At 42.9% G+C, this 16,848-nt stretch overlaps 1 protein-coding gene across 1 annotated transcript in view; it reads right to left on the minus strand.

Moving 5' to 3' along the window:
• Positions 1-2,279: 2,279 nt before the first annotated feature.
• Positions 2,280-16,848, minus strand: part of LOC138582824 (myosin-4-like) — a 43,620-nt gene continuing 29,051 nt past the window's right edge. Inside the window, exons 25-41 of the mRNA XM_069654488.1 lie at positions 16,644-16,789; positions 15,577-15,667; positions 14,008-14,397; positions 13,779-13,905; positions 13,572-13,690; positions 12,896-13,092; positions 11,290-11,473; positions 10,532-10,697; positions 9,903-10,027; positions 9,446-9,754; positions 9,150-9,353; positions 8,319-8,444; positions 5,284-5,454; positions 3,916-4,020; positions 3,714-3,809; positions 2,935-3,066; positions 2,280-2,413 (exon numbers count right to left, since the gene is read on the minus strand). Of these exons, the coding sequence (XP_069510589.1) occupies positions 2,399-2,413; positions 2,935-3,066; positions 3,714-3,809; positions 3,916-4,020; positions 5,284-5,454; positions 8,319-8,444; positions 9,150-9,353; positions 9,446-9,754; positions 9,903-10,027; positions 10,532-10,697; positions 11,290-11,473; positions 12,896-13,092; positions 13,572-13,690; positions 13,779-13,905; positions 14,008-14,397; positions 15,577-15,667; positions 16,644-16,789 (2,703 nt within the window). The 3' untranslated portion in view covers positions 2,280-2,398. The remainder of the gene's footprint in view (positions 2,414-2,934; positions 3,067-3,713; positions 3,810-3,915; positions 4,021-5,283; positions 5,455-8,318; positions 8,445-9,149; positions 9,354-9,445; positions 9,755-9,902; positions 10,028-10,531; positions 10,698-11,289; positions 11,474-12,895; positions 13,093-13,571; positions 13,691-13,778; positions 13,906-14,007; positions 14,398-15,576; positions 15,668-16,643; positions 16,790-16,848) is intronic.

A 16,848-nucleotide genomic window follows, 5' to 3' on the forward strand; every position in this document is an offset into this window, starting at 1 on the left:
ATCGCCAGATTCCAATCCTTGGTGGTAACATTCCTTTGGAATGGGAAGACAGTGAGGATAGGGTGGGAAAAAATGACGGAACCACATTCCCTGGGTGGTATAGCTGCCCCTGACTTTGAGCTTTATTTCTATGTCTCCCAAGCCTAATTTGCAAAATACTGGTATAATGTCTCAGAAAGAACACCCCACACATGTATAGAAGAATACACCACACACCTCACGAACATACAAGCAATTACCTTTGATTCACGATACAGAGACACCTGTGAGTACAATCCGGTGATCTGCACAGTCAGGGCATGGGAGGCCATATATAAAAGGCTGAAACTGGAAACACCCTATAACCGGGAAATACACTTATGGAACTTCCCGGGTATACCGCCTACACACGACAGCAGCATACAAGAATCCTGGGACCCAAATAGTGAGATGAGGGTGGGTGACATGTTGACATGTTTATTAATGGGAAATTTGCAACCCTGAGAGAAATTCTGAGGGCACTGGGAGATGGACCACTCAAGAGAGTGCAATACTACCGCATGAGATCTGTATTTCAGAAAAGATGGCCACTATTCACAGACGAGCCTCCACCACACCCATGTATACAGTTGATAACTGCTTAAGATGGCCTAGGAAACTCTAAGCTTTATTCAGCAATTCAGACTCACACCCCCATGGTAAACCAAATCAAAGAAAAATGGGAAAGGGACGTGCAGATCCCTATCAACGAGGAGAAATGGGCCAGGTATTGCTTGCTCACTAAGAATGTTTTACTTAATGCTGGGCGACGGCTAAACCAATTCAAAATCCTAAATAGACTACATTATACACCAGCTAAAATAGCAAAATTCGCACCAGATGGCTCTGATTCTTGCCCTAAATGCAATTCACCCCAAGCCGGAGCCTTTCATATGTATTGGGAATGTCCGGTTGTGGCAGGCTTTTGGAATGCTGTGGCTGTGATGTTGAAAGAGATAACGCAGATCCCCCCTGAACTAACTCCTCAAAAATACTTGTTTGGGGACATTGGCAAGTGCTCTGAGAAAGCTAGAAGATTGTTTAATATTTCATGCGCAGAGGCCAAAAAATGCATCCTACAAAAATGGAAAAACATAGGCCCACCCAGCATGGAACAATTTCTTCGCGAATTAACATATGTCAATGAAACAGAAGAACACTATGGCCTTCATTCTGACTCAGACGTTAAGGGGTTTACGGCGCCGTAAACGGCGCCGACCCTTAACGCCTGATTACAAGGTTCCCTTTGCGGGATGGCTTTTAACGGCTGCTTTTTTGCAGCCGTTAAAATCCATGCCACAAAGGGACCTTGGCGATAATTACGGCACCGTAATTTACGGTGCCGTAATTATCTCCTTTCGCCATTCCCATTATGCCTTATGGGGCGAAAATGGGAATGGGGAAGGGTAAAATGGGAAATGGGGATTTACCGCCCCACTCACCTTGGAATGGGGCGGTAAATCCGCCAACCACCATGGCGTAAACATAGTTTACGCCATGGTGGTAAGGGTACGACCCAGGCGGTAACTTACCGCCTGGGTCGTAATGAGGGCCTATGTCTTGACACAACCAGCGGCATCAGGCCAAAAGACATTTGGGGCCCTTTCAGAGGATATGTGTGCAATATGATTTCTGATAATGACGAGTCTCTGTAGAAACTGAATGTATAAATGAATTGAACAATGTATATTTGTGTAATGTTGGAGGTGCAATTTGGAACGGTGCTATGTATCTCTTTGTGACCACTAATAAAAAGAGTTAAAAAAAAAACATTGCAACTCGACAAGTGCAGTTTAGCATATTAAAAGCACCAGGGCTAAAATTGTCCAGGTGCAAAAATATGCATGTTCAAAAACATTTTTTCACCAGGGCAAAGTTTACCCTAGTGCTAATACAGAATGGTATTAGCATTAGGGCAAACTTTGCCCTAATGCATAAATGCATCAAAAATGTATCTTTTTAGCACTAGTGCAATTTTAACCCTGGTGCTTTTAATATGTCAAACTGCACTTGTGAAGGTGCAATGGTTTTTTAATGTATCCCTTTTTAAAAATAGGGCAAATTTTGACCTAGTGCTAATACCGTCCAAACTTTGCACTTGCAATGGGGCAAAGTTTCTGTAATCTGGCCCCAGGGAGCTATGCATCAGCACGTCCAAATCCTCAGCAGGGAATCTGCAATCCCAAGCATAGATTTAGGATTACATCCGCTTCTGGGTCCACAAGACAATACATACACATCACAGATTGATCAGAAACGGGTTTCTGCATATAATTTATTGTCACCTAGACCGCTCTGTATGGTACATTATGTACAATATACATTCAATCCCAAAGCCGTTCATATTCTATGAACCTCTTCAGCATTCCGCCTCCACTCCTCATTCTTCCACCTTCTGCAAGAAAATCAAACATGACATTGATTACCTTGGGTGCACTTCTATCACGTTAACTTACATTTAATAGCACATATGTCAGAAATGACTCAGAACTGTTTGGTGAATTGCAAGCATGGCATAGGATTCCAAGCTGGGCACGTGCTGGAGCCGCCACCTGGGCGAATAGCAGCTGGCCCTCTCTCCGAGTGTACCCGGGCAGCCATCTTTTGAAGGGTGAATGGGCAGACACCTGCCACTGCCCCGCTCCCCATCTTGGCATTATGAGAGAGAACATGAATCAGCCGCCACAATCATTTATGTTCCTCCCAATTATGTGCAATTCAACAAATGTGTGTGTCTAAAATTAGGATAGCGCAGGCCCGTTACGGAGGGTGTGGGGGGTAAACTCACCACTCAATGAAATTATTAAGAGAATGAATGAGAGAAAGGCACACACTAGCTACGTCTTCCACTAGGACAGGGTGGGTGGCTGGCCCTCCTCTCTCATCCTATGATAGGGATATCACAGTCTCTCTCACCTTGCCAATGTCTCGGCTCTTCACTCGCAGTTTGTTGACCTGCGACTCGGCGATGTCCGCGCGCTCGGAAGCCTCCTCCAGCTCATGCTGAGTCTTTCGGAATCGAGACAGGTGGGTGTTGGCCTGTTCCTCCTGAAACAGAGAGAACATTGCATCACAACATTAGCAATTCATGAGCACAACATCAACGTAGGCATCAACCTATTATGCTAAATGTAGAAGATAATGTGAAGAAGCATGGGAACGGGCAATGCATTATTGTGAGTACATATGTGACGTCTAGAAGGGCTGCAAGCAACGAGTATGTTGACTGTGATGAAACACGTGTTAACTCTCTTGCTCAATAATATCAATGAATATAAATGTGACTTGTGATACTGAACTTTCAGACTGATCACTGTTCAGTACCTGGCAGTGCATTTAACTAAATGAATACCCAATCTTGTGACCCTCCATTACATCAATCCCTATTGATCAACCCTATCTCCCCTTGCATCCTTACTGAAGAGCACACTCTAATCATCAATAGGTGAAAGAAGCTATGTCCCTAATTATATTCTCAAGACATGCTACAAAGACACCACTCACCTAAGAATAAGCAGGGCACTGTATTACCCAAGTGAACGTGCCACGCATGGATCTTACATGACTGTTTTGTAGAATTAGCGTAGTTCCACCCTGCTTCTAAATGAGGCCTGTGAACAACCGCATTGGTGAAGGGACGTTTCATGGGAGTCCTAGTGCTTGTAAAAAAAAGAATGCTTGAATTCTTCACTTACGGCCTCTTCCGATTGTCTCTTGTAGGCCTTCACCTTCAGCTGCAACTTGTCCACCAAGTCCTGGAGCCGCATCACGTTCTTCTTGTCCTCCTCAGACTGCCAAAGATAGAGAAGTTGATGAACAAGTGTTTGGCCGAGTAGCAAGACGTGCTAATAGCCTTGTGAAGACCATAGTGATCGGTCTACAGGGCTCTCTGATTACCTGGTAGGTGACCTCCTTGAGTCGTCGCTCGTACTTCCGCATCCCCTTAATAGCTTCTGCTCCACGCCGCTGCTCTGCCTCAAGCTCGTTCTCTAGTTCACGCACCTGCAAGAGAGTGTACTTTCATAAGAAGCAGTCTAGTTCCTGCAGAAGAACACCATGAACTGTGTTTCACCACACTCAGAGGCCCCTTTAGGAATGAGGCACTGGTTCCAGCAGGAGAAGAGGAGCAGCCGGTGATATAAGATTTAACAAGGAGCAAGGCCGGCCACACTACAGGAAACAGGGCATGTTCTTCAGAAACCCTTGTCACTTCTTCAGGGTAGAACATATTTTTGGATGTTGAAGTAGCTTTTATGGCTCATAAAGGTGCAGTGTCTGCATCTACTTGAATAGTTTTCTTCCACATAGGAACAATTGAGACTGTTGGGATAGGGATGCAGTAGAACAGGGGTCTGTAAAGTTGGCTCTGCATATTTCTTGGGCTAGAACTGGCATCATCCGTAGCCAGCATAGCCAATAGAGAGGATTCATGGAAATCATAGTCCAACACATTAGGAAAGCCACAGGTTGCAGACCCATGCAGTAAACTGTGAATTGGACACGTGCTCCAATGGGCGCTCCTTTGTGTGGAATAAGGTGATTAAGCTTTGTTTAAGGGGGACAGAGACAACAGTAAACAGCTTTTTCAAAGTATCCAAGAACACACACTTTACCTTTCCTAGATGTGTTTTTATGTTTTATTGTGTGGTCCTTTGAATGCACTGTTTCTATGTTGATTGGCTATTCTCAGAGAAATAGAATTGTATAGCAGCCTAGTAATGTCATGGCTAGAATGTTGGAGATCCAAGTCCAGCTCTGGTACTTACACATCTAATGAGTTTCACTTAACAGGTGTTCAGTGTAGCTCAGTTGGCAAGCGAACGCCACACTGGCATCACTGCAAGTGTGTTCACCTTTACAATAAGTGACTGTTTAATAGCTGGTTAACCTAAAGCGAGAGGCACTTCAGCATTGGCGGTACAGGAATGACTGCCAAAACCAAGGAAAAACCGCCTTCCTGGTATGTATCAATATTGCAACCAACTTTGACTGTGACATTACCTGCACTGGCACTTCCTACTGCTGGACACAAAAGAAAGCAGTGGGGCAGAAGTCGGTGCAGTCCTTGCACTTGCTCACAACTGTATGAGTCATTGGCACCACCGGATTATGGATCCCATTTGCAGTTCAGTTGTGTCAAAGCAAAAAGCCAGAACAAATTGCTGCTCCATCATTCCTCACAGTAACTTTAGGACTATAGGTTTCAACCCAGAGCATTTAAAATAGTGATTGTTAATCCAAAAGCGCTTCTAATGTGATTCATACCCTGGCCTCTAGTTTCTGGAGCTGCTTCTTGCCGCCCTTCAGCGCCAGCTGTTCCGCCTCGTCCAGGCGGTGCTGTAGGTCCTTCACCGTCTGATCCAGGTTCTTCTTCATCCTCTCAAGATGGGAACTTGTGTCCTGCTCCTTCTTCAGCTCCTCCGCCATCATGGCCGCCTAGTGAACGAAATACATCATTTGTAACTTCCATTAAAATACTTTCCCCAACAGCATTAACAAAGGTAAAAGCGTCTCTGCTATTATTGTACCATTGAATAATGGCAGGTTTTTACATTTTTTATTTAGAGAATTTTTGAAACAGTGTAAAGAAAGCAATAAAATACAAATGTAAGACAAAGCGAGCTTCATTAGTGTATAGCTTGTGACATAGCAGCAGGCACTCCTAGTGGAATACATGTTCATATATATCGCAACTCATTTTGGCAGAGGCATTATTAATTAAACAAATAAGCAATTTGCGTGCTCACTTCCGCTTAGATGAGCAACAAAAGCGTTCATTTGCTGATGAGGTTTATTGATGTCCTAGTCATAAGTTTGGGAGAGTCATTATCCTAAGTCTTGACGACCTGTCCCGAGGTACAAAGGGCAATTAGCGATTAGTGGCAATAGAAATACAAGTTTCAGGGTTTTGATGGTGAAGTAAATATTTAATGTAATAGTGAGTAAAGTAAATAGAGAGTCAGTAAATTAAATATGCTTTTATTTTATTTTGTAGTATTCAACTAGCAAAGTTTAATTGCAAACTTGGCTAAACTGGAGTGGGTTTACCATGAGCATGCATTGGGTGTCAAGTAAAACAAACAGTTTCTCGATAAGGGATAGCACTATCCCATGTTTCAGCATGATCGTTGGTGTGTTTTAGTGGAGCAAATGGTCCTCGGAGAGAGGAAGTGACTTGTTGGTAAAATTCTTTGCCTGGAAATTGTATTGTTGATTCTGTTTGTTTTTAAAGTTACAGTTACGAATGGAGTCAATACTAGTATTTATTGACTGCACTCTTATTTATTGAGCATCTGAACATTCTGATTGGCTGAGAGGAGGGCAATAACGATCTCCATGTGCTAATAGTCATTATATGTACCCTGCCTGTATAATTGTTGTTGTGCACATAACTGATGTGAATTGTCGATTTTGCAATCCAGTTAGTGAAAGGCAGTGGGCGAGGAGCGGTATTGGTGTGTGGGGGGCCTATGAAGGGGCAAAGAGACTGACGAGTGAAAGGGGTGACGGAGAGGCACGGGAGAGTGGGAGGAATGAAGTGGCAGTGGTGTCCCCAGGATAATGAACGATTAGAACTGGGGGCAGAGGGAGGGGGTTTGGTGGCAGGGGGCAGGTTTTCTGTGGGTGTCCCTGAAGAGTGAGGATAGGAAAGAGTGGGTGGTTGTGGCAAGGAGTGAGAGAGATCCCTTTCAGAGCTCCTAACGTGCAAAGGTCTATGCACAATAGGAGATTCAAAAGGGAACATTTTGCAACAATCCCATACAATCCAGAACAGTCCTATTGTTATATGTTCTGTGTAAAATAACATACATCAAGGTTTGCCCTGCATTGTCTTTGACTGTGTATCCCATAATGAATCTGCGTGATCACTGCATCGCCTGTAACGGCGCCGACGAAAATGTTGACGCCAATTACAGCGCGGCGCAGTGATCAAATAGATCACTTTACCCACGTCCTCTGGGCCGCATTCCCTTACCCGAACCCCCCCACCCCACTTACCTTTATGGCAGAACACTTATGCTTGCGCTGCCGACTCCCCGCTATCCCTGTGGCGTCGGTTCCTCCCACTTACGTGGGTCAGATCTGAAGCTGCAGGGTGGGTTTATTTGTTGCTTTTTCTTTCTTTTTTACTTTCTTGTCCCCCGCAACCCCTGACTCCTGTCACTGTGCCCAAGGAGAGCAGGGGACACCTCCGCAACGCCCACGCTGCTTTGGTGCAGTAAAGGGAGTGAGTATTTTGAGTGCCCCCAAAGTTGCAGTAACTGCGGGAGCGCACTACTGAGGGCGACATTTTTGTATATTTCCTCCCATAATAAAACATGTGGTGATATCTGAGCATTTTACATGGGCATTCAACACAGTGTGTGAGTCTTCCCCAATAACCATTGCTTAGGCCAAGACTTTTTATGAATTAAACACATCTTCACACTCTGCTGAACCTGGTCTAGAGCCACCATGTTGGTCTCTCGCAGATCTCTATTGTTAGTAATAGGAAAGCTCCAGCCCTGGAAACCTGTTCCTCAGTTGCCAGGACTGGAGCTTCCTTGTTACTAAGAATCCTACGCTCGCTGTTCCTACTCTTTCTCTCAGGTAGCAATGTCCATGACCCTGTCCATGCGCATTACACTGTTTCTCTACTTCCTTGTTGCATTTGATCATGCACTTCTGGCTCTGATTCTAGTTGGGAATGGTCTCTTTCTGGGTTTGTTCTATGCCAGCTCCGCTCTTCCTTCTCCCCCTATATGCAGTGGCTTCTTAGCATTGCCTGCTGCTGGTTAACCCATCCATTTAGGTAAACACACACTCACTTGGCAGGCACCTTTTCTGACCATTCTGAGACGGATGTTCTCTGTCTTTATGACCCAGCATTGGAGTTGGTGAACATCTCGGTGTGCCAGTGTTTCATTCCAGAAAACACTGTGTATGCACCCTAACAATGCACACTTTCCAATGCTTTAGCTCGAATGGACCTACAAACCATTTAATTCTAAATACTGATGATACAAAAGCAATAGGTTCCATATCCAACGTATCTGCCAATCAAACACTGTCTTTATTGATAGAAACACTTGTATACAGGCGCGTTATGAATGCCATATCATATCATATCATGCGTCCCCCGATATTAACACATGTGGACACAGCTGATGTCACAATAGACACTGCAGATGCACATCCCTAGGATGGCCTCTGACTGCATACTCCCAGAAAAGTTCAAGAGCAAGTCTTGGCTTTAAAATAGTAAAAGGGCCTTACATCATCAAAATGAAAGTGTATTTTGGTAAATAAACATAACTTACATCAGTGATTGATTTTTTGGCTTTTTCTTCTGCATTTCTCGCCTCCTGGACGGCTTCTTCCACTTCAGTCTGAAGCTGAGAGATGTCCGCCTCCATCTTCTTCTTTGTGTTGATGAGGCTGGTGTTCTGTGAATAATAATGTCATCATATTTAATCATTCATTTTCTGTATGTATATTTTCTTTTCAAGTTTTTTCCTAAGCATCTCTTTGGTTTCATGAATTTCATTCTGTTGCCTTTCACTACAGTCCTGAACCACGACATAGTAGAATAGTACCAGTGAAGCTTAGTTATCCGACACACTGCTTATTTAAATGTTCTTTTAACTGGCACGTGTCATGGCCATTAATAGTAGCATTCCAGAAGATACATTGCTGGATAACAAAGTTAAAAACTCAGGATAATATAGTACTGCGGATGGTACTGTGATCGTAAATAGAGAAGATGCATTGTAATAGTCTTTGTGCACTAGTTCTCAGCTCTCTGTCATCCAGAATGTAGACATTCTGTCATCCGGAAAAGGTTTGTCGTGCAACAACCTTTATTCACAAATGGGTGTGGAAAACCATGTATTTATTCTACGGTTGAATAATGACTATCATGAGGAACCTCAGTGCAGAGAAAACAAATGAAGATGTTTTTTGAGCCAGTGCCACAGAGGGGGGGCATCAAGAAATAAAAGCTGGTGGTGCCAGAAGATCTTGCAAACAGATGATGTTTGAAAAGAAGCCGAGTAAGATGCGCCAGAGAGTATATCCAGATAATGTCCTGCGGGTGAAAAGAAGGGCAAGCGAGAAAGGAGAATGGAAAGCCCTGTGCAGACGAGGTGTACCTGAGAGTGTAGCAGCTGCACACGCTCAGAAACATCGAGAAGTTCCTGTTCAGCCACTTTGCGGCCGCGCTCAGTCTGTTCCAGGGCCGCTCTCATCTCCTCAATTTCTGCTGCCATCAGGTTACTTCTGCGCTCAACCATGGCCACCTGTTCCTTCAGATCTTCATTGCTTCTGAGAGCATCATCCAGGTGCAGCTGGGCATCCTTTATGAGAAAGCAAAGAAAGACTATAATGTGTAATATTGCACTCTCTAGAGCAAACATCAATAGCAAATATGTCTGTAATGATGCATTACCTTGAGCTGTCCTTGCACATTCCTGAGCTGTTTCTGTGCCTCGGCTGCTTGGCGGTTGGCGTGTCCCAGCTGGATTTCCATCTCATTCAGGTCTCCCTCCATCTTCTTCTTCAACCTGAGGGCATCATTCCTGCTTCGGATCTCAGAATCCAGCGTGCTCTGCATGGATTCTAGAGCCCTCTGGCTGGTCCTCTTTATTTGGTCGATCTCCTCGTCCTTCTCAGCAATCTTTCTATCAATCTCACCTTTCACTTGGGTCAGCTCCAGTTGAATGCGGAGGATCTTTGCCTCTTCATGTTCCAGTGAGGCCTGTAGAGTTTAAGATGATTGGTTTATATGGCAACATTGCTTTGTTTGTATGCAAGTTGGAATTGAAGCGCTATCATTTACAATAATACATTTGTTATGTAATAATTTCTAATGGTTTGCACAAGGAGTGAGTCAGTCTTATACTTGCCTCAGCCTCTTCCAATGCAGAGTGAAGATCATTCTTTTCTTGCTCAAGTTGTTTCTTGGCTTTTTCCAATTCATGAATGCTCTTTCCACTTTCAGCAATTTGTTCGGTGAGATCAGAAATCTCCTCTGCAATTGGAATACATTTCGTTAAATGACTTCAGAATCTAATCGGTTTTGTGTTTCATAAAATGAGGACAATGTGTACATATAGGCAGCTCTATAGTGCCCAGCACATCTAAAATGGATGCTTCAGAAACAACAAATGTTAGAAACATGCTATTACAATTTTGTGAGTTGTCAAGTGTATGCACAAACCTACCCAAAATAAAAATCGGATGTTGCCCAAATTAGGAAATCCATCAAATTTTTTAGATAGATTGTATTCAGTACGGCACAGGATAGTATGAAAGAAAAGGACAAAAATACTGTCCACTTTAATGAGCTGTATTTTTTCTCAATGATTCATAATCCCGGATGGAGACGGATCAGAGAAAGTTATCAGCCTCTGAATGTCAAATGGGAAAATGGGCCAATCAGCTTATTTTCTTCTCAGATGGTTTTGGTTCTACCGGGGGCTCCCCTGAACAGTCAAAGCCAACAAGCTCCCACACCGCCGACACTGCAACTTACGTTGAAGGTTTTTGTTTTCTCTCTTGAGGGTCTCAAGATGTTCCAATGACTCCTCATATGCGTTCTTTATTTTGAAGACCTCTGTACTTAGCGATCGTGACTCTTTCAGGGCTGATTCAAGTTCTGCCTGAGCTTCATCGTGCTTTTGCTTCCATTCTGCCAGGATCTATGGAGTCAGGGAAAGCAAACATTATGGAAGTTCGGGCTTTTGGACAATACTCTCCTATTGCCAGCGCTTAATGAACTGATACAATATTTGTGAAATTACTCTTTCAATTCTATTGATACCCTGATACCCTGGCATCCTTCACAAAGTACATTCTAAGGCATTTGTTCTTTACATGAGAATTTCTACGTCTTTGTTAACCATTGTAGGGGCTTCAAAATGAGTTCAACCACAGAATCAGTCCATTGCATGAAAAGATATTTAAAGCTCAATTTCGGATACATGTAGAGTTTCCCTAGATTCTAGGTATTACTCAGGTTCATCTCCCTGTTTTGCGTCTGTTCCAATTTTTCCATAATACATCATTAAACATTACAAAAGATCATGTCTTAGTACATACTACTGAACATTGGAGTGAGCATGTTCCCTAGTTCCATGTGTGGCCTATGTGTTTCCAAAGACTTCTTTATATAGGGAAAGGCTAGTTCAGAAGCCTCCAGCATGCAATGCAAGGGATCTGAAGGAAGGCTCTTTGTATGTCATCGTCTATAGAAATGACCCCAAGAACGAACTATGTTGCCCTTTGCAATACCTTGTCAAAGTTCTTCTGTTTCTTGTCCAGAGCTGCACAGGCTGAGTTCGACCTCTCTACGTCAATCATGAGATCTTCAACTTCACCATTGAGTCTCTGTTTTGTCTTTTCCAATGAAGCACACTTTGAATTAACAGCCTCAATCTGTTCCTCTGCCTCCTGTAGTCGTTGGGCTAGCTTTTTCCTGAAGGAGAATAAACATTTATTTATTAGCACAGGACATTTAAAAACAGCGCAGCAAGCTGTGGATCAGATCATTTAAAAAACAAAAATTATGCACAATTGTGGTTGACAATAAAACGTCTTTTCTGTTTTGTATACAATATGTTGTCCCCATCAATAGTCTGTCTTGTAATTTGGAAATGTGGCTAACACGCCTCCTTTTTCAAAGCCACCAAGTCAGAATGTCTTCTTCCCTCAATCGTTGCACTAGACTGCTAGGTTTCTCCTTACTGCTCCACACCAGGTCTGGGAAAACGCCTTAAAAAGTGGCCCATGAATATTATCAGTGTCTTCATGCAAGCTATCCCCAACATAGAGATGTGTGCAGGTCAATGCGGGCTTCGGAGTAACACCACCCACTAGCCGTAGGATTTGGGAGCCTGTGCAGCACCTGTGCTAGAAACTGTATTTTTTCTATTTCTAATGCAGGCCAACCTACACTGAAATCAGAGAGCAAATAAGCAAATCCAGGGAAGAGTTCCCCATGCTGAAATTAGAAATCACAGGGGCCTGCGCTAAAAATTGTATTTTCCAAATGTATACTACCCTGGAGCCCATGCTAGGAATTGAATTAGTCACTGGTTAATGTACTTCGATTCAGCACATTTTAGGTGATTCAGGTTTGGGGCAAATTTGCTTTTTCAGGAGTGCTGCTCGCTGACTGCGAGCCCACACTGTATTATTATTAACTGAAAAAGACTATTATTTAGGTCACTTGTAGATCGTCTAATGTGCTGGCGACCCATTTTTAATTCTTCAGTAGCAGGCAGGTGAGCTGCCAGATTCTCTGTGGAATGTCGGTCCTTTAAAACATCTGCGTCAATAACTGTCATTTGGCAATGACCGTTACACTAATGTTCAGAACTGTCCACACTCTTCACCCCTGCTCAGGGTTGACCAAACCACATTCTTTTCTGCACTCCAACACCCATGGGTGTCTGGTTTGCAGAACATACATTCACAAATCACATTAAGTATATAAATACATTCCAACAATGTTGATGATTGCATTATGTATGTTAGAATTATTAGGATATATATCCCCATAACACATCTTTAAGTTAAGATAGGGAGGATAGCTCAGGGGCAACGTGCTCGCCTTGGAAGCAAGACAACACAGAGCAACACAGGTTCAATCCCCGCGTCCGCGCTTAGAAACCTCTGGGTATTATGCGCATTATAAATAACCAATTATAATTATAAAGATGAACACTAGGAAAAGGCCCTATCTTTATTGCAGAGGCAGTGATGCTTGAAAGACCACCACAAACAATGCTTTCATTGAATGTATTATGGGTATGTTGCAAAGAACCCATACACTACTCTCAAACACAATCACTCAAAAGCAACCCATGAACATTGTAAAGAGTCTTAACAAACTTACTTGGCCTCTTCCAGCTCCTCAGTGCGCTGGATGGCATCTGTCTCATACTTGGTCCTCCATTGGGCAACTTCACCATTGGCTTTAGACAATGCCCGCTGCAGCTCCGCCTTGGCCTCCTGCTCCTCTTCATATTGTTCCCGGAGCAAGTCGCAGTCATGGCGGGAAGATTGCAGACCATGCGCGAGAGCATTCTTAGCCTGCAGTAAGGGACACCAGCATAAGTTTGAAAAGAAATAGAATGACGTTATGGTTTCTCACCCCAAATAGAGCACAGTCTCAACAAATGTATTAAACTTAATTTGTATCATAATTCATCCAAACGCCTATTAATACATTGTGTTAATGTAACACAATGAGCTCCTTTTATCTTCACACCCAATAATGTATCATCTGTGAAATATGTTCAATTAGTGTTATAATTCACCCCAAAGATCCATTCTTGCATAAAGCTCTTTGCCTGCATACCTACACTTTACTTGTGATAGAACTTATCACAGCATTTACTTTTCTTAAACTAAGAGTTAGGGTTCCATTAGTATCTACCTCTTGTAATAATAACGTGGAGAGTGTCACTGAGACAAGTAAGCTGTGTTTTATAATTTGCTTAAATAGTGGCATATCTTGAAATAACATTGAAATCTATGTAGGCATGTTGCTTGAGGGTCACATCATCTACCTTTGTCTCTTCCTCCAGATGTCTCTTCAGCTCCTCCAGCTGCTGGGTGAAGGCTTGCTTGGCCCTGCTTAGCTGTGAAATCAAAGACTCCTTTTCATCTAACTGCCGAGAGAATTCACCTAAAGGTAGAGATTTTTAGAAAATGAACAAAGTTGTCTTTGCATTATCATTCTTATAGAAAAGTCCTGAATAGTATGCATGTTTTACCATTCTCTGTTGCCAGGCGAGCCCTGTGTGTATTTAGGTCAATGATTTGTCGTTGGTGTTCTTCATCTTTTGACTTCACTTCACTAAATTGGTCCTCTAGAGTTCTGCATGTTTTTTCCAGGTTAGCCTTTTTGAAAAAGGAAATTATATATACATTAATGATTTGTCAGTTTTGCAAAATAACTGAGGCAACAGCAATAAATACAAAACAAAAGTCAAATAAACCTGCCTTGGTTTTGGAGACGGACTCCATGTTACTGGCGAGGTCATCGATCTCCATCTTCAGCTCACTCTTCTCCTTCTCCAGCTTCTGTTTGACTCGCTGCAGGTTGTCGATTTGCTCCGCAAGTTCTGCGGCACTGTCCGCGTGCTTCTTGCGTAGAGCAGCAGCTGTAGCCTCATGCTGCAGTGTGGACTCTTCCAGGTCACGGCGCATTTTCTGGTATTCCGCCTCTCGCTTCTTGTTCATCTCAATCTGAGCTGAGGTGGCCCCGCCGGCCTCCTCCAGCCTCTCGCTGATCTCTTCAAGTTCCCTGGAGAGATCTGACCTCTGCTTCTCAGTTTTCGCACGGGACGCCCTTTCCGCCTCTATTTCCTCTTCAAGTTCTTCAATACGAGCCTGAAAATAGAAGTATAAATGCCTCAATGATATGACGGCCAAAAAGTATGGAATATTTTGGGTAATGTGGACGGTCTTTTAATGTTAAGAAAGTTTGCAAACCAATGTTTGGTGTGTGTGTCTATCACCCACGACATGCCTGTACAAAAATGTAATGAATGCATTGAGACAATATTTTCTATATATACCAGAAACCTGTTATAAAATACTTTCCAATAAGGTAATTTCTCCAGATTACTACCACCTCAATTTCTATCCCTTTTTTCACTTGAAAATAAGATCTTATTATTTATTTATTTTATGTATTACATTTGCGTGATGCCCAAACCCGTGGGTCTCAGGGCACATGAACCAGGTAGGTACAGTTGGTCATTCAGGCAGCGTGAGTAAAGGTCATAATGTGTTGGTTTGATTAGTTCGATTTGTTAAACAGCCAAGTTTTGAGAATTTAGAGGCAGTCAGAGAGTCTGGGTATGATTGGGCCAGCATGGCTTCCAGCTGCATTGTAACCATTTTCATGCGTGAGAGCTTTAAAGTCAGACTGTTGCTCAGGAGTGTTGTTATCAGCAGGCCACCCATGGTTGCTAAAACAAGCACAGTGGTGTGATGCTGGGCACCACAATAATGAGGACAGTTGTGGCTTGAAGTCACATCTTTGACTAATAAGGCATATTTCGTGGTGTCAAGATGTTTGTCAACTTTCATTCTGTTACTATTTCAGAGTGGGCAACATGTGGAATGTGCCTTTTAAGCTTCAAATTCAATATGGCTGAATATGTGTGCCGCCCTTCGCCCACCAGTGACTGGTGTTTATTATATTAGCAGTTTGTGATGGGAGGAGATTAACCTCTTAAAGTCCTTGGCAAATGCCCGACCAGTTTAGGAGATGTTGTATGCCAACAGGCTTCTCCTCTTTGTGACCACTTCCAGTATACATCCTGGCTTCGCTTAGAATGCAATCTTCAACTCAAAGAGGTGCTTATGGAAATGGTCACCCCGTACTAGTGCAGTCGAGTGATGGGACACAGACAGAGTTCCCCATAGTTGGCAGGATGCTATAACAGTGCAGTCTATTCTGTGCAGTTACTCACTGCATCCTAATTCCAAGCTTTTCAATCTGAATCTGTGGGAGACCCTATGCTCTTCCTGTTCTCAGAAATCAGAAATATTAAAACATACCTGCAGCTCCTTGATCTTCTTCTGCAGTTGCACACCTAGGATCTGCTCATCCTCAATCCTACTTTGGAATTGACTGATTTCAAACTCCTTCCTGATCAAATGAAACAAGTTAAGCACATTCACATGAGCACGATTTGTCTATCGCCATTCATAATCCTGGTGGAACAAAAACTGGTTAATTAACTGCAGTGTTGTGCACACTTACACACGTTTCCTGTACTATGCACCTTAAAACTCTGATGAGCACAATGATGTCATTTCATCTTTCCTCAACATGTATATGTTTTGTGGCCAAGAAACAGTTTTCACAGATCACCCTAAAAGTGATATCTGAGTTGAAATGTTGAAGTTGTCCCTCTTTTTTTAAGCAAGTAGAATTATTAACTTAGTGGTTGTCCAAAATACTGTTTTAGCTTGTGTCGATAATCCGTTTTTTTAATAAGAAGTTGCAAACCATGTGACCAATTCACTATACCATAGCTGGGCTTTGTTGGGATGAAGTGATTGAGTTGAAATCTACCACATGAACGAATGCTCTTGGCGATGACGCCAGCAATGTTTGGTTACCACTAAATGAGCTACTCTCTATCCCGGAAAGCTATGCCACTGAATTACCACTAAAGAGGAGAATAGCAATGGATATGTGAAAGTCTGTATCTACCTGACATATAATGGAGCTATGGTACGTACAATTGATACGTTCCTTATTGTGTGGAGATTAATTGAACACTATTGCACTGTGCAATTATTATGCAGTTTTGCAAAGTACACAATCCAGAAGAAGATAACGAAAATATGTTGCCCCACCCATACTATCCCTATACATGTACTAGTCATCTCTCCATGCAGAGTTCTCTAATCAAGATCACTGGTAGTGCAGGCCGAGTGAAGCCAACCTGCAATTTCAGTTACTGCGTGTTTACTGCACGTTCACTACTGGCTACCACTGGCTACTGACTGCATGTTTGGAAAGGGCCAGCAATTACTAAAGGTCACACATCACTTGTCATTCCAATCTGTTTCGTGCTAGAATTCTCATTCCTATGTGCAACCTTTAATACTCTTACTTTTTATTCTTTTCATCAAGTTGCTGCTTGTCATTTTCCATGTCCATAAGAGATTCCTGGGACAATTTAAGGTCACCTTCAAGCTTCCTCTTAGCTCTTTCCAAGTCCATGCGGAGCTTCTTCTCTTGTTCCAGGGAACCTTCAAGCTACAGTAAGGGAGAATGGAGGAACTCATCATTTTGATTATTTCAGGCAACTGTGAGAG

Source organism: Ambystoma mexicanum, chromosome 3q (genome assembly GCF_040938575.1).
Source record: "Ambystoma mexicanum isolate Mex_15411 chromosome 3q, UKY_AmexF1_1, whole genome shotgun sequence".
NCBI classification, from domain to species: Eukaryota; Metazoa; Chordata; class Amphibia; order Caudata; family Ambystomatidae; genus Ambystoma; species Ambystoma mexicanum.